Source organism: Fundulus heteroclitus, chromosome 2, assembly GCF_011125445.2.
Source record: "Fundulus heteroclitus isolate FHET01 chromosome 2, MU-UCD_Fhet_4.1, whole genome shotgun sequence".
NCBI lineage: Eukaryota > Metazoa > Chordata > Actinopteri > Cyprinodontiformes > Fundulidae > Fundulus > Fundulus heteroclitus.
The window spans coordinates 39,368,411-39,386,744 of NC_046362.1; the positions used below are offsets into that span (position 1 = coordinate 39,368,411).

At 46.7% G+C, this 18,334-nt stretch overlaps 1 protein-coding gene across 3 annotated transcripts in view; it reads right to left on the reverse strand.

Annotated features, from left to right (window-relative positions):
* Positions 1-17,227, reverse strand: part of slc45a3 (solute carrier family 45 member 3) — a 23,541-nt gene extending 6,314 nt beyond the window's left edge. Inside the window, exons 1-2 of one of the 3 annotated variants that reach the window (XM_012870231.3) lie at positions 17,079-17,227; positions 5,188-5,466 (exon numbers count right to left, since the gene is read on the reverse strand). In XM_012870231.3, the coding sequence (XP_012725685.2) occupies positions 5,188-5,335 (148 nt within the window). In that variant the 5' untranslated portion in view covers positions 5,336-5,466; positions 17,079-17,227. Of the gene's footprint in view, positions 1-5,187; positions 5,467-9,541; positions 10,112-17,022 lie in introns of those variants that run through there. The other 2 variants (XM_021320327.2, XM_036127072.1) reach the window with 2 other exon arrangements.
* Positions 17,228-18,334: the final 1,107 nt, after the last annotated feature.

Here is an 18,334-nt window from a genome sequence, read left to right on the forward strand (position 1 = left end):
GCCGCCGTTTAAAAGGTGCCGACAGACAGCGATGCTCCCAGTTAGAGAGGCTCTGTGCCGGCCTCCCAGGTCCAGGCTCAGGAAGCAGGAGGAGCGGCGCAGAGTTTTTCAACTCAATTCAGTTTCATGTATATAGCTCCAATTAACATCACATCATCATCAAGGTTCTTTCTAAAGTCAGCTTCCATCAGATCCTCCAGGTTGGTGAGAAAGTTTCCTCTCTAAGGAAACCCAGCAGGTTGCATCAAGTCTCTCCAAGCAGCATTCACTCCTCCTGAAAGAGCGTAGAGCCACAGTGGACAGTCGTCTGCATTGTTGATGGCTTTGCAGCAATCCCTCATACTGAGCATGCATGAAGCGACAGTGGAGAGGAAAACTCCCCTTTAACAGGGAGGAGAACCTCCGGCAGAACCAGAACCAGGCTCAGTGTGAACATTCATCTATGAAGAGAAAAACTCAATTAAATTAAACTTAAAGGTTATTAAAAAATGATCAGATAGGACAGGGTTGTGAGGAAATACTGTTAATTCTTCACAATCAATCCCATATTTCAGCACAAGGTCCAAAGTGTGGAGCCAAGAGTGCGTCAGTTTATGCACATTTTGAGCAAAACCAATTGAAGCTCACATTGACCCAGGAGTACTTTCTATGTTAGATGGTAATAGTGGATGATCTGCCTCCCCTGATGATGTCACAGCTAACAGAACGCCAGACCAGGTGTACCTTCTATGAAGAGAAAAATGACAGAGAACAAAAATGACAAACAACAAGCTGAAATAACAACAAACAATGCAGATTGGAGAGCAGTAGGAGAACTCAGCAGAGAGAGAGAAATAGACCCTGATGTCCTCCAGCAGCCTAAGCCTATAGCAAAAGGAAAGTTTTAAGTCTAGTCTTAAAAGTAGACGGGGTGTCTGCCTCACGGACCAAAACTGGGAGCCTGATAGCTGAAGCGTCTGCCTCCCATTCTACTTTTCTAAACCGTGATATTTTACAACAACCAGAGAACTAAGGTGGAGAAGCAGAACCTTCAGCGCCGCCTCCAGCCGTCAGTGCTGACCCATCGCCCCCCAGGAAGATGACAGCGGGCTGTAAATCAAATCTGTACAAATAAATAGCAGCAGATCTCCACCTGAGTCCCATGCAGGTAAACTCTCACTCCAGCCAGCAGAGTTGTGACATATTTTTGTCTGTTTTTCTAAAGAAATCTGCGTTTTATAAATGGATGGCAGCACTAAAGGCTCTCAGGGGAGCGCTGAGCGTCTTCTAGCTGCGCTGACATCAGCAGAGGCTGTTGGGTGGGGGGGGGGGGGGGACACAGCATGCTTTAAAGAGTAAATGCTTAAATGATCAACTAGTGATCCCAAACAGAATTTAGATCCCTTGCATCGGGAGCTCAGAGGATAGAAAATGTTCTATTTGCTCAGATCACACATCACCTAAAGTCTGCTAGACCAGAAATCTGCTTCCTGAGTCCATCACTGAAAAACACACCAGAGGAATGGATCATAGGGATCAGATGTAATAAAACAAACGCTGAATGAAGGTGAAATTATTCTAAACTCTGGCAGATCTAGATTCAAACTGATTTTGATTCAATCAAGAAGTAGGAAAGAGCAGCAGGTATCCATCAAGACAGAAAGATGCATAACTAAGAGAAAAATGGAGAGACACCAGCTGGCTGCTCATATTAAGCAATATTCTGGAATATTAATGGAAAGTTAAGTGGAAGGAAAATAGTTGCACCTCCCCAAAAAACAAAAGAAGTCCCTGAGTCTACAGACTTTGAGGTCTTGGCAGAATAAGGAACCCAGTCCTGACGAAGCAGAACATTATTCCAAAGCACATCTAGGTTAAACTGGTTACATTTTCCACAAAATAACTTCATTTATTACTGCGAGGATCTGCAGATGTTTGTCAGCCCGCCACTGTGGTGCCGAGGTGGGTGCCAGCACAACAAGCTGGTTTTCTGTGTTAAAGGAGCTGTAAGTAATACTGACACCTTGTGGCTCCAATTGGTACAGCAGCCTGTCAACAACAATCCAATCTGACGTTTATTAACGGTTTGTTGCTGCTGTGAATCTTTTCCTTCTCAGGACGGGTCTATAATGTTTTATTCTGTTCTGGTTCTGGTCCGTTTCCCTTTCTGGCTTCCATGTTTTACAGGCTGCTGCTCCTTAGCCAAGATAAAATACCAAATGCTGCGCTCTGTGCTGAGAACCCTTGGTACTCTCATGTGATTGGCTCAGGAACCAGGAAGTAAACACGGGCTGCACTCTGAACCAAAGTAGTTCTGGACCGTAGCTCTAGGTCTGAAAGGAGAAAAACGTGACTAAGACGTTGTTGATGGAGAGGATTGATTTTAGGGAATGTTACTAACATCCTAGGGGTGAAATGAGAATTATTTAGGTTGATTCTGCAGTAAGTATGTTACTAATTGCTGCTTTAAAGTCTCGGTTCCTTCTTGCTGAGCTCTGCCATCAGCTCTGACTGTGCAGATGGCTCGCAGCCTGAAGGTAGCAGCTTATGCTCCACATGTGGCCGGGTCTGGCTAATTAGAAATCACCATGGTGCACTGGGAGCGTGCAGAACGACAGAAACCAAAAATAATCCTTCTTTATGTGTAGGTTTTTATGATATAAGGGAATCTAACGGAGCTACTGAACTCCAGGACCATCTTTCTCATTGGCTGCCACAACCTGGAGGTGAAACACTGAAGAGCAGCAACATATGGCCATCAGCTCGCTGGCACTTTTACTGAGAGGCAGAGAAAAGCCGGGATAACTGCGGGTGAGCCGGGGATAGGATGGCAGGTAAGCAGAGTCCATCCAGGCCTTCAGCTGCTCCAGCAGATTACTTCTAGCTGCAGCTGTCCAGGCCCATCACAGCACCATCTACACACGCTCTCCCCACAGCTTCCTGAAACATGTCCACGCGCCTCCAGGCTCTGCTGCAGACGGCGTGGTGGGCCGTCTACCTGCAGAACCAGAACCTCGTCACGCCGACAGGACTGACCGGAGGAACAAGGTCTGCACCGAGGAGGGAAACATCCAGAAGATCAGCCGCTTCTAGCTCCGCTCAGCCTCCCAGGGTCCGTAGGGTTAAGAACCCGCGCCATGAGGGGAGAATTAGCTGGTTTGTCTTTGCAGCTGACCGAGCAGCAACAATAGCACGATAAGAAGAGGATAAGCGTCTGATAGAGGCAGCAGCTAGAAACACGGGAGGAGGGTAACCATGGTGGATCAGTGGAAGGGTCCTCAGCCTGGTCACCTGTCTCTGCAGGATCCTTCACTGGAGACCAAAGCATCCCTTCAGGACAAACCTTCAGGTCTGCAGATAATTCATTCTCAGTTTAGCCGCCTGGTTCTGTGATCCTGGATTCAAGGGAGCAGGAGGAGCACGGGTTGTTGTGGTTCCCCTCACCTGGAGGATGCTAGAACTGGCCCAGTTTCTACTGTTTCTAACCTCCTCTAACAGACTGCTGTTAATGACATGTTTTCATTAAATAGAGAGTTATTAACTCACTGCTGCTTTTCTGTAAGGAGTCCAAAATGTGTGGGTGCACTAAAACCCTCCGTCTACAGCTCGTCTGTCCAAGGCAGACTAATGAAGACTTATATGCATCCCACATGAGGCCAAGAACAGGAGCACAGAACAGGAGAACAGGAGCACAGAACAGGAGAACAGGAGAACAGAACAGGAGAACAGGAGAACAGGAGAACAGAACAGGAGAACAGAACAGGAGCACAGGAGAACAGGAGAACAGGAGCAAAGCTGTCTGAGATAAAGAAGCAACAGCGCTGCCTGCAGAGCATCATGACCAGAAGTGAAGGACGTGTGAGGAGGTCCTGACAACGATCCAGAGGAGCGTCAGGGTTAGTCTGTGTGGTTTCAGCCAGGAAGGACATAAAAATAGGATTAAACGTACAAAATGAAAGATTTATTTGAGGAAGAGGGGCGTTCCACAAGTCCTGCTGTTCTCCTGAGCTCAGCAGACGGAGACGAGGAGAACCCAACAGAACGCTGGTTTGACTTAAAAGATCATTTTCTCTGCAGGTTTTTAGATGATCCATCAGGTTTAAAAACATCTGACTGTTAATAAAACTGTTTATTAAAGAAACTTTTTCACAGGAAAAGACCAAGCTAAACCGCCTAAAATATGGCCTTCTACTTAAATTAAATATGCAAATAAAATGTAAACTGATCATCAATCAGCTTAATTTAAATGGTTAAAGTGTTACAAGGTCATTGGTACGTTTTGTAATTAATAACGCTTTATTAGTCTAGTTTAGTTTACCTGTATCCAATATATTGGCATATTCATGGAAAATTTGCTATATTTTAGAGTATTTAGAGCAAGTATTGAAAAATGAATCTCTTGTTTTGGACTGAGCCCAACAATAAGAGCAGCTCAGCACATTTACAGCTAAATATTTTTGCATAAATGTCTTTATGCTGTGATGGAGCAGCGGCACCAACCCCAGGTCCAGATAGGGTCTGCAAACGAAACCTTTACCCAGAATCCTCTCTGCACCTCAGCGACACACTGACCACGTGGTTTAAATGCCGCCTTCTCATTTACACTCATCTTTAGACTTTCATTTCAATTTTTTACCTGATTTCTCTAATTTTATAAAGAGTTTAAATATTTGTTGGGATTCCTTTGTTTTTAATGTGAAAGATGTAAAAATGATCTGATTACACCAGCGATAAAACAGCCGTTATATTAGCTGAAGGTTCTGTTTTTATGAATGAGTAAAAACTAATAATGCTGAGGCAGCAATATTATTAGCTGCTGCTACCTGCAGCTACCTGCTGCTACCTGCAGCTACCTGCAGCTACCTGCTGCTACCTGCTGCTACCTGCTGCTACCTGCTGCTACCTGCTGCTACCTGCTGCTACCTGCTGCTACCTGCAGCTACCTGCTGCTACCTACAGCTACCTACAGCTACCTGCTGCTACCTGCTGCTACCTGCTGCTACCTGCTGCTACCTGCTGCTACCTGCTGCTACCTGCTGCTACCTGCAGCTACCTGCTGCTACCTGCTGCTACCTGCTGCTACCTGCAGCTACCTGCTGCTACCTGCTGCTACCTGAGGACAGGCAGCAGAACCCATCCTGTGACCGATGAACCTGCTTTGCATCTTTTCATCACGGCGGTGAGATAAACGCGGAGCTAGCGGCTCACCTAGCACCATGGTCATGTAGCGCTCCTCCACGCCGGCCTCCAGCAGCAGCGGGGGGACGTAGGTGATGCCGGCGGCCACGCAGATCTCCAGCCCACAGGTCAGGGAGTTGAGCAGGATGAGGCGCCCCTGAGACCTCCATCCAGGCATATTTACCTCCCTACTGGGGGGGGGCTGGACGGCGGGTCAGGGCGGAGGGAGCCCCGGGGGGGGCCTGACGCAGCAGAGACCTGGAGGCGTGTCACACCTGGAGAATTCATCCTCTGCTCAGCATGGTGGACCTGAGGAGCAGAAGGAGGCGACAGTGTCAGCGCTGGACGGGACGGTGCAGGAGAAGCACCTCCATAACTTAGAAAACTGATCCATGTTAATAATTATCAACAAACTTAAAACAGATTCTAAGAGCAGCCCTGGCCGTTATATGCTGTTGCTTAGCAACCTGTTTTTAGATACAGACACAAACATTGAATTCAAACTTTTAAATCAACCAACTTTTTACCAAAACTGCAAGTTTTTAAAAAATGAAGAAGAACACGTGAACTCTGAACTCTTTGAAGGGGCGGAGCTTATCTGGGTCTGCATTGTGATTGGCTGGGAGGATATAATGATGTAATCTTAACCTAAATGACAGGTTAGAATGCAAAGAAAGGAAAACTGTTATTCTATTGACCTTTTAATTAATCTTTTTTTCTATCATCGATGTACCATTATCAATCCATATATTTCATTATTGAATTATCGTCCACCATGGCCAGCACCAGATGTGGGATCATGTTCTGGTGTTCTTCTCATCCAGAGCAGAGAAATCTGAGCAGCATTAAAAACGACCCCAACAGGTAGCTTCCCTCTGATGATACCTGCCTGGCAGCATTTACGCTTTACAGTAAAGATCCAAAACAGAAATCAGTTTGGTCTCTCTGACTTGAGCCTTCGTCATTATGATCATGATGATCAGGTAGAACTGCAGCAGAACCCCGTCTACTTTTAAGACTAATCTTAAAACTTTCCTTTGTGACAAAGCTTCTAGTCAGAGTGGCTCATGTTACCCTGAGCTACCTCTATAGTTATGCTGCTATAGGCTTAGGCTGCTGGAGGACATCAGGGTCTATTTCTCTCTCTCTGCTGAGTTCTCCTACTGCTCTCCAATCTGCATTGTTTGTTGTTATTTCAGCTTTTAACTTTTTGTTCTCTGTCATTTTTCTCTTGATAGAAGGTACACCTGGTCTGGCGTTCTGTTAGCTGTGACATCATCAGGGGAGGCAGAACATCCTCTATTACCATCTAACATAGAAAGTACTCCTGGGTCAATGTGAGCTTCTGAGCTTTCTGTGTCTCTGCTCTGTCTTCTCTAACATAGAAAGTACTCCTGGGTCAATGTGAGCTTCTGTGCTTTCTGTGTCTCTGCTCTGTCTTCTCTAACATAGAAAGTACTCCTGGGTCAATGTGAGCTTCTGGGCTTTCTGTGTCTCTGCTCTGTCTTCTCTACCATAGAAAGTACTCCTGGGTCAATGTGAGCTTCTGTGCTTTCTGTGTCTCTGCTCTGTCTTTTCTAACATAGAAAGTACTCCTGGGTCAATGTGAGCTTCTGTGCTTTCTGTGTCTCTGCTCTGTCTTCTCTAAGCCCCAGTGGGTGGAGGCAGATGAGCGTTCACACTGAGCCTGGTTCTGGTTCTGCTGGAGGTTCTCCTCCCTGCTAAAGGGGAGTTTTCCTCTCCACTGTCGCTTCATGCATGCTCAGTATGAGGGATTGCTGCAAAGCCATCAACAATGCAGACGACTGTCCACTGTGGTTCTGCTGGAGGTTCTCCTCCCTGTTAAAGGGGAGTTTTCCTCTCCACTGTCGCTTCATGCATGCTCAGTATGAGGGATTGCTGCAAAGCCATCAACAATGCAGACGACTGTCCACTGTGGCTCTACGCTCTTTCAGGAGGAGTGAATGCTGCTTGGAGAGACTTGATGCAACCTGCTGGGTTTCCTTAGAGAGGAAACTTTCTCACCAACCTGGAGGATCTGATGGAGTCTGACTTTGGAAAGAGTCTTGATGAGATTATGTGTGTTAATTTGTGCTATATAAATAAATTGTAATTGATGTTTTTCATCTTGCAGAAAGTGGGTAAGGTGACAGACTTGGAAAAAGAGCCAAACAGACGTTTCCATACTGGGTGAGGGACTCTCTGCATTTCTCCATGCTTCCCAAAGCCCTGAGGTCAACACCACGTCTGAGCCGCATTGTTAGGATTTCTAGGACCCCTCAGACTGCCGGCTCTGACCCGGTGGTGCTCAGCCTGGGTGTGAAAGCGCTCCACTGCAGGCCCAGCTGGTGCTCCGTCAGACTTTCTCACTGGAAACACAAGAGCCCCCAGCGGCTGGAAGAAAGAGGTGGGATCAGCCGGGACTCCCTGAACTCTGCCTGGGTTCTGGAAGCTGAAGGCTGCTTCCTTCTTGACCTGCCTGGCATGAGTGAGCAGAGGGATGGAGGGATGAGGGATGGAGGGATGAGGAGAGGAGCGTGTGCAGACGGGTCATCAATCATCCATTTAGTCACCTCCAAGTCTGATAGAAAACAGGAATCTGTTCATCTCTCCCATATCCAGCTCTCACAGCCTGAGCTGCTGGCATTACGTGCTTTAACCCTGAGCTGCGATGACGAGGAAGAGGAGGACGGCTGATGACGAGGAAGAGGAGGACGGCTGCTTTTGTCCGCTGTCCCACGGCTCCATTACTGAGGCTCATTGAGCCGTAGGCCACAAAGAGAAACGTGCACTAATGACGGAGCGCATGCTAGCAGAGATCAGGCTTTCTATGCAGCTTTTCTATCTGATGAAGCTTCTAGAACTAACGGTGAGAGCAGGTGGGGGTGTCGGGGGTCTGCTGGTGACCGGCAGTCAGGAGGAGAGCCGCTCTGAGATGACACCAGAGGCTGAGAGCTCAGCAGGAGGCTTTCTCCCATTCAGCTGCTTAATGGAGTCCAGAGCAGCCGCTGGCAGCCAAACGCCTGCAGACGTCTTTGTTTGAGCTCTGAGTGCAGCGGAGAGGACATGAAGACGCTGGACAGCCACACAGACAACCTGGAGCCTAAATGTCCCACATTAAAGCTCCTCTGGGCCGTTTGTGGGAAATGGATCAGTTAGGGTTCACCTGCAACATGGAGCTGGTCGGGTCAGAACCGGCGGGACCAACATGTCTGACATGGAAGGCTTCAGGAGAGCCGTCTGGATTACAGCTCTGCTTTCTGCAGAGGACTGAGGAGTGTCCAGCGCTCTGGGCCGGTTGCTGAGAGCTCCCAGAATGCAACAGCAGCGAGGGTTACGCGTTCTGAATCCAGACACAAATCCCCACGTTTAGATGTAGAATCTCTCTAAATGGAGCAAAAACTGAGCGAGTGAGGAGAATTTATTTAAAAATCCAGAAGGTAGACGTCACCTGAGCAAATATAGAAACCAGCGTTTGAGCTGAAATTCATGAAAATGCTAAATTAGTTTAAGGAGGAACTATTTGAAAATAGTAAAAGTTATGAAACAACTGAAGTAGTTCAAGATGGCAGAAGGGTTTGTGAATATTTTCAAGTATAAGTAAAATAGCAGAAACTTTGATTATTTATAAATAATATATATGTGGGATGTCAACAAATCTGCATATTTCAATAATTGTAAGATATATTGATACAAAAATATATAGCTGTAATGTTCTGGATGAGCGGAAGAGTTTAAAAGCTGAAAAGATGAAATGGCACAAAAATTATAGGAGGAGTGAAATGAAAGGAGGCTGGGGAGGATAAAAAAATCTTGTATTGAAGAATTGGCCATGCTGTGGTGGTTAAATGTCTCTGATGGCTCAGCGAGGAGGAACCTACGGCTGATGGTCCAGCAGCAGAACTGCAGCTTCCTGTCAGTGATCAGGGCTGGAAGCTCTCTGGCCTCGCATTAAATCCTCTGTTCAGGTGATTCTAGTCAGAAAGAGGATTTCCAGATGCAAACGAGGTTTATTTCAACCTAATGGGGCTTTAAAAGACCAGTCAGCGTTTTAATTAGGTTTAAACTAGCCACCAGCTGACTGCTTAAAGCAGCGCTACTAATAAACATAATGTAAGGAAATGAGCGGATCAGATTTACTGCTAAACCCTGAACCCCCCCCCCCCCCCCCCAGCCTGTAGTCCAGTTCAGCCGTTCCTGTTAGGAAGGAGAATGCTGACGTAATGAATGAACCTCTGGGTCTCCATCAGTGCTTCAAAGCTCAGCAGGTCTAAACGCTTCACTTCAGAAATTAACTGCAGTCCACTTTGATTCAGTATAATAATGAGAAAGCAACATAACAGGCGGATAAAGCAGAATTCCTCCTAAAGAGGAACAAACTCACCATCAGAGAACGTCTCCACCGACTCCTCAGGACACCGGCTTAAGGAGAGGCTCCCCTCTAAATCCCCTCAGTGCCCCCCCCCCCCATCCCCCCCGGTGTGATCAGGCTGTTTGGCAGGAATTAGGAGAATCCCCACGCCTCCAGGACTCCTGCTGTTGTGTGTCTGCGGTGTGAGAGCCGCTCTCACCTGTGATGACTGACACACAGAGCGATGATGGAGTCAGAGGCCGGCGCCCTGCACAGAACTTCAGTATTCTGGCCCAGACCTGGTGTCAGGTTCAGCTGCCCCCCCGCCCAGGGGACATGGCCCACCCTCTCCTGTTACCCCCTCCTCCCAGCCCTGCAGGACTCCTGACTTCACCCTCCTCTGCTTCACCGCCTGCCAGCACAAAGCAGTCTGGACCCACCGCCTGCAGGCCCAGCCTCCATGAAAGGCTTTTAATTTGATAACAGTGAGAGGAAGAGGAGAAGTGGAGCGCAGGGAGCTCTAAAAAGGAGGGGGGGGGTTATGTTATCATAGGACAGGCTTTCAGAAATCTTCAGATCAATAGGAGCTGCTTGCAGCGATGCAGCGATGCAGTGATGCTTGCCTCTGCAGCGCGGCTGCAGGAAGGCTGCAGGAAGGCTGCGCCTCGCTCACGCAGCGTTAACCACCATGGTTGTGTCCTGACGGTGCTCCATAGTCCTGAATGTTCTGGGCCAAGGTGGAGCGGAGCAGCGACCGGCTGAGGAGCTGCTGGCCTCCATTACTCACCACACTTAGAAAAGGCACCACTGCCCTTAATGAGACACCAGAGAAAGAGGAGCCAGCAGAGGAAAAGTGAACAAACTGGAGGATAATGAGCTGCAGCCTGAAGCAACAGGGAATCAGCCCAGGACAGCGAGAAGTTCAAGTTCCAGACATTCCAGAGACGTTCCCAACGAACGGACAGAGCCGTCTCCAAACGGCTGCTCCTCTGAGCACCGCTAACTTTGCCTATCTGGAAGCTTTACGGCTGCAGCCTCGGCTTATCGGCGCCGGACCAGGCCAGGATTCTACGGCAGGCTTCTCCTGAAAGCAGCATGGCCGTAATAAACTACGGTGCAGCCGTCCGCTGTGATAAAGCATGCAAACAGAGCGGGCTGCAGGAAATAGTGCTGGAGCAGCAGCAGCTAAATGTCAGCGGCATTATCCAGATCAGTGAGGAGAGAAGATCAATCAGTCATTGTGTGTTCCTACAGCAAATTAACCTTTAACCAAATACGTGACGCTGGTGCTTAAACACAGACTTTTCATATGTACACAACGCCTGTCGTTAGCGCTGCTCCAGTAAGCGCTAAAGAGAGTAAAGAGTTATCTGTGGGGGACCAGCGCACCCCCACAGGACTGGAAGCACCGCCGTCTGCCCGGTTACGTCTGCAGGATCTACTCACTGCTTCTAATGTGGTCACACTCAGGTCTTTATGTTATATATATATATATATATATATATATATATATATATATATATATATATATATATATATATATATATATATATATAAATAATTACACCCCAGTATTTGCTGCACAGCTGCTGAACAATTCAATCTTATTTCTATAGCACCAATTCATGAAACATGTCGTCACACAAGGCTTTTCTAGAGTCAGATTCAATCAGATTAAACAGAACAAGGTCCTGGACTTCCAGTTTACCGATTCCATGAATCCACCATTTTTATGTGTCGCTGTGGTTTTGTAGTCCAAGCTAAAAGATGCTGAAACTACGAGTCAATGAGTCAAAATGTCCTCTTGTTGGGTCTATTTACCCACAATTCATCACACCGCCCCCAACAGACTACAAAAATGGCCGAACAGGGTGGAGTGGAACGCTCTGCGACCTGGAGGGGGCGGAGTTTGAAGGGCCTCCTTTAGATTTAAAGAGACGGAACCAAAGCAAGTTGTTCTCAGACGCACCTCACAACAAGAGGAGCTGTGGGGCAACCATAACGAGGAATTCAGACCAAAGAGTTGCAGTTCCACTTTATATTGACCACATCTGGAGGATTTCAATGTGGAAATGTAGTTCCTATGCTCCACTGATCTGGAACAAACTTCTAGAAAACTGTAAATGTGCTGAAAGCCTGAGTTCCTTTTAATTCAAGATTAAAAACACATTTGTTTAGAATTGCCTTCAACTGTTCTAATTGAACTGTATTACTAAAATATAATTAGTTTACTATGTATTCCAACTGTTTTTACTTGTTTGCTTTTAACTTTTATTCTCCCATGTTCTATTTTGTTTCTGCATTTTATTCCTGCTTGCTTTTATTCTGTTTTATTTTCCTATATTTTAATCATCTAAACCACTTTGCATTGTCTCTGTACTGAAATGTGCTATAGAAATAAATTTGCCTTGCCTTGCAAAAGAAGGATTTAAAAGCAAAATATGCAGGGTTTCCGCTACATGTAATTGAGCGTGGCGCACTGCCCCACCAAAATAAAAGCCGCCACACCTTCAGAATCAGTTCAAAAATATGTCCAAACAATGTAAAACGTGTGATATAGCATAGCTACTGTATATTTACGCGCTTTTTCTAAATATAATCAGAGTTTAAATTATTCTAAACAGAATCAGAGACAACAGTCAGGTGTTGTCTACCTAGCAACGCTGCTGTTATATCTGGGGACTTTTCAGACCCGTCTAGCAACTCTAGTGACGTTTTAGTGTTTTTGGCGACTTTTTAGTTTTTTTGGCGACTTTTTAGTGTTTTTGGCGACTTTTTAGTGTTTTTGGCGACGTTTTAGTGTTTTTGGTGATGTAGCAGCTTGACGTGAAAGCAGCGATGTGTCTAGTGTTACGCTGGCCCTTTTCCCTCAGCGCTGTCTGACAGGCAGCTGCCTCGTCCTGAAGGCCCTGCTGCAGTCAGAGCAGAGAGGAGAGCCGCTCTGTTTCCACGCTGCAAACGTAGAACGCAGAGCTGCTGATGATTTACTGGATCACAAAGCTGGATAGAAACATAGTGAATATAGTTTTTTAATCTAGTCACACTAATAACAATGATTTAAATGGATTTAAAGGCAATGGAAGGCCTTAAGAAGCATGACATGTCCCCTTTAAGGAACCAAAGGTATTCAGGATGAAAGATCTCTCCAACGTTGAGGAGTCATAACCAACAGGAGGCTTCGTCTCAGCCTAGTCCCACAAAATAATCAGGCTTTTATTCCTTAAGATGCAAAAACAATAAACCAGCAGCTACACGTTAGCATGAATGCTAACATGCCAGGTCTGCCTCTTGACCCGCAGGACAGTAGTCGGCCTCACAGCCAATCATTAAGGAGCCCGTTAAGGTTGAGAAGCTAAAAAAGTCCAAAGTCTGCAGAACTCCAAGCAGAACCGTCTAATACTGCGTTGGACCGCCTGGCAGCAAAGGTCCCGTCTGACTAAATCTGTCCTTCCTGGTTTTAATCAAGTCTCAGAATGTTTAACTTCCCTAAACAAGCAGAACCAGCTGGGTGGGGGCCTGGGTCCATTAACTGAATCACAACAGGCTGGGTCAGAACCTGATAACGATCCTCATCCTGTCACAGAACAAACCCAAACACCATCAAAGCTGGCGCTCACGTTCCGACTCAAAGATCCAAACTGGTCCTCAGAGGAGCTTCATGCCAAAAGGTCCGCCTCCGACCCGGAGAGGCTGCCTCCACAGGAAAGCTGCACAGGCTCAACGTTCAGCGCCTCCATTCATGGAGCCACGGCTGAACCGGACCTCCTGGACCAGGCCGTACAAACCAGACCCAGACTGCTTCTGGGCCGGACCGACCCGGACCGATCCAGACCAGCAGGACTCTGATCCTCTTTGACCTCAACAACTGACAGCGATGCGTTCAATGACCTGCGGGTTTTATGAAGACTGAGCCTGAGGCCGTCTCATCCCGTCTGCAGCAGAACCACAGGGGGTAACCAGAACCAGGCGGGCAGAACCACAGTCAGTAACCAGAACCACAGTCAGTAACCAGAACCAGGCGGGCAGAACCACAGTCAGTAACCAGAACCACAGTGGGTAACCAGAACCAGGCGGGCAGAACCACAGGGGGTAACCAGAACCAGGTGGGCAGAGCTGACACCGGCTGAAGTCCCGCAGGCTGAGCAGCCACTGCCGTGCTTCTGCTGCTAGCCTCGGTTCCCTGAAAGCACTCCTGTATATTTCTAAGATAATAACCGAGCGTCCGTTTATTAGCGCCTTTAATAATTAGTTTTAACACAGTTTAAAGCTGAATCCAGATCATTTTTCACCTTTTAAAACAGCAACCGTGTAACTATAAGCAACTATTGATTTAATGCTAGTAGGGCTGGACGATGTAGAAAAAAAGCATATTGATAAAAAGGAAATCATTAATTGATATCGATAATTATCAACAAATTAACAACATTTATTTTAAGTGCAGCTCTGGCCATTTTATGCTGTTGCTTAGCAACCTGTTTTTAGATAAAGACACAAACACTGAATTCAAACTCGACCCTTTATTCAACCAACATTTTACCAAAACTGAAAGTTTTTAAAAAGTAAAAAAGAACGTGTGCTCTCTGACCCCTTTGAAGGGGGCGGAGCCTTCTGGGTCTGCGTTGTGATTGGCTGGGAGGATGTAATGATGAAATATTAACCTACATGCTAGAATGCATAAGGAAGGAAAAGTGTTATTCTATTGAACTTTTTATTAATCCATATTTCTATCATTGATACAGAATTATTGATCGATAAATATCGTTATTGAATTATCGTCCAGCCCTAAATGCTAGCGGTTATTAGCTTGACGGTCGCCGCGGTAACCGGTCATCGGGCTGAGCTCCTCCATCGAGCTGCACCACCCAACGCCCTGAGAAGGTGGTGCATTTCTGCCTCCACCCCCTAACATCCATTTAATGCTGGGTGACGTAGTTCTACCAGGAAGGAGACGGGTCAGAACGGCGGTCCAACCACGACGAGCTGATCACCACCAGAACCTTAATGACCCACACTAGAGAGGCTTCCCACCGCCGTGGGACAGACGAGCTGCTCAGAACCTCCTGGGCGACCCGGTAGAACCTCCTGGATGCCGATGCAGCGCGTCTGCAGGAGTCCACGGCCCGTTTGGACCAGAACCAGACGTTAAAGACGTGGAGGAAAGAACATTAGAGAACCTAAAAGGATCCAGTTGGTTCTGTGTAACCAAATCCTCCAAAGAAGAGAAGAGCTGCAGAGCAAAGAGTCCATTTAAAGGAGCGATCAATAAAGTCCTTAAGTGGCCGTGAAGGGGGGGGGGGTTCTAGATCCTCTGTCACGGGTCAGAGCTGGTTAACCTTCAGAGAGAGGCAGACTTTACCGGCTCCTTTACCGGGTCATTTACCGGCTCCTTTACCGGGTCCGGTCCGTTTACCTTCCAGGGTTCTCCACATAAAGACGATGTAGGAAGAACTGAGCCTGGCCTACGGTACCGGATAACGGACCCGGTACCAACGCTGGCCCTGCAGATCACACGGTACCGGATAACGGACCCGGTACCAACGCTGGCCCTGCAGATCACACGGTACCGGATAACGGACCCGGTACCAACGCTGGCCCTGCAGATCACACGGTACCGGATAACGGACCCGGTACCAACGCTGGCCCTGCAGAGGGACCTCAGCAGAACCAGAACCACCTCAGCACACAGCAAGCCTTCAACAGACAAACAGAGACGGGCCTTAAAATCCAACATGGCTGCCGCGTTGGTCAGGAAATCACCCTGTAGTTTAAAACGGATTTATTTATAAAGCACTTAAATAACAAATAAATTAAAATAAAGCGCTTTACAGGAACAAAGGTCACACAACTGAAAACACTAAAAGAAAAATAGACAAATAAACTCAGACAAGTTAAAATAGACAAATAGTTGAAAACAGCAAAAATGGTAAGAGTTGAAATAATAAAAAATAATTAAAAAGTTCATGTTTCCAACCATCTCCATCAAATCTGCGCCTGATCTGATAAATAAGTCGTCTTAATTTTCACTTCAGGGTTCATCAGTGATGTTCAGTTAGAACTTAAAGGTATGAAAACAGTTTCTGACCTTAAATCAGACACTTTATGCATTTTATGAATGATTAAGATAAAAATATTCAGGCTAAACTGCATTTATATGCTGACGATACACTTCATGCAGCCGCTCTCTGCAACAAAAGCTCTAACAGGTAAAACTGGTTTTAAATGAACAGAACATTAAATGTGTGACTTTATTGTTATGTAACGTCATTTTTATGGCTGCCAGCCTGGCCAGGTCTTAAAGGTACATAAATAATTCAATATAATGCAGCGTATTCTCTGCTAATTGTCATGATTAAACAGTAAACAGGGATTGTTAATAGGAAATATTTATTCTAACCACTTTAAAAAGACTGAAGACTGATTAAACATTATTAAATATTTTACAGGAACATCTAAAAAGAAATCTGGATATTACGCAACCTTTTACATTTCTGGATAACAACTTCCTTGTTGTGAACCAGAGCTTAAATGCGGCGTTTTAAAACCTCCTAATTTATAACCTATAATATTCAAAGCTAATTTTAGATTTGTCTGCTCTCTGTCTGTAGAAGCGATGAATGGGCGCATTTAAAACATAATGATTGTGTTCTTTAGGCTAAATTCAGCTGAACTTTCATAATGCAGATTTAAGGGAAATTTCATCGCCAGTAAAAACCAGAGAAACATTTTAATGTCAGAATGTGTCAGGAATGCGTCTGGAAATTTATTTTACATGCAGAGAAAAGTTGCATCAGCAGGACATGGTGACGCGAGGGTAAAAGGATTATTACAGGTAATTAACTGGCATTTATGCTAATCACCACACAGATCGTCTATTGGACAATACAGGGATGAGCGACACGGACCAAACTTTTAGAATAAAAATCACTGTTAGTCCTTTTTGCTCCTCAGGTTTTCTGCTCCTGTTGGCTGCGATTAAAAGTTGCTTCATACGGACTGCAGACGGTCCCAGTGGTACCGGTACCAGAACCAGAACCAGAACCGCACCTGTGTGCAGCATCTGGGGATCTCACCAAACGTAGAAGTTGTTGAGGAATAAACCGCGTCTCCGTAAATCTGCCCCAGCTCTGGGTCAGCGGCACCTTCAGCCCTGAGCCGCTGGTAACTTTCCATGGGGGGGCCTCCCCCAGCGGACACGACCCGGGCTCCCTGGTTCTGGTTCTGGTTCTGGTTCTGGTTCGGCTCCTTTCTGCCATCATGGCTCTGAGCGGAGCGTCGGTGAGCCCGGAGCCCGGAGCGCGGAGCCCGGAGCGCGGAGCCGCGGGGCGGACAGCCGGGCTGCCCGCGCACCTTCTGGCTCCGGCTCCACCGCCGCCGCACGCCGGTACCGTGGCTCTGAGCCGAACCACCGAACCACCGGACCGGGCTTACAGGAGAGGACGGACGCATTTGGCTCTAGTGATGAATCTGCGGTTTTAAGGCGGTGGACGGTGGAAAAAAAGAGTTTGGCCACTTACGGTTAAGTTAGAAAGTACCGAGGAAGCAGAAGCCCGGTTCCCGGGGAGAACGGTACCTTCTCGGATGAACGCAGAACTTTCCTGGGCCAGATTCGCCTCGCATTCAGCGGAGCTCCGGGAAATCCACGCCGCGCCGCGCTCGCTCCAGACGGTCCGCTGTGGCTCAACTTCCACGGAGCCAAACCAGCTGAGAGGCGGCTGTCAAGCTGGCGCTGCCCCGGAACAGCTTCCGGTCCGGCCTTTCACAATAAAAGCTGCCCTGTGGAGCAGCGCCTTGTTTCTCAGTCACCCAGCGCGCAATGAAGCAGACGCGTCCATGACGCTAAATGCTTCTTAAAAAACTACATTTCCCTACTAACCTAGAGGCAGAACCCTGAACGTTCCAAGCTCCTGCAGCTGCCCGCCAAGCTCTTATTTTTTAAGTCATAAAATGGGCTGCTACCGGAAGTGGTAACAATAAACTGATAGAAAGAAACACAATAACGATTAACTTGTTTACTGATGCTTTAAAATAATCCAGACTAATCAGTTAGTTGCTATTTTAAGATCACACAGTTTGTTTTTCTTGGACCTAATATGTCATAATAAAACTGGTTTTATGTGTTATGGATCTGAAAATCAAAATGAAGACTTTTAATCACATTTGTTAAACATTTCATAACAACTAAATAAGATTTAGCTCCTGTCTTTAGAACTGAGCCATTTGGGCCACCAGGTTCTGCTGCTTGTAGGAACCACAGCAAACATGTGGAAGCAGCTCTGCTCACAAATGAGAGCAGAGCTGAACTTTCTGGCCTACAAGTGCTGCTTATACCTTAAACCTTCTATCCCCAAAAGAAAACACAGTGGTGGCAGCATCATGCTGTGGGACAGGCCAGTTGGTGGGAAGAAGGATGGAGATAAGTCCAGGACAATCCTGGAAGGGCCTAGTCAAAGTCCAGACCTAAATCCAACAAGTAGCCTGTGGTAAAACCTGAAAACTGGTGTTTCCAGATGCTCTGCATCCAATCTGAGGTGGAGATGTTTTACATCTTTATTTTTAGTCTGGTTCTGGTTCTGGTATTTCTGAGATTCCACTCTGAGAAAAGCGAAGTTACAAAACAGTTTCCTTCCTCTGATGGGAGGACCAACTCTTTGATTTTATAAAGCGAGAACATCTGAGGAACGGAAAGGTCCAGAAATAAAGTAAACCTCAGGAGAGATTATTATTTATGGTGGTGGTTCTAGCAAAGCTGTCAGTTAAGAAACAAGATGGTGAGCGCACTAAAGAGTCCTGATCAGTTTTATGGATGGCCTGGCCGCGGGCCAACAT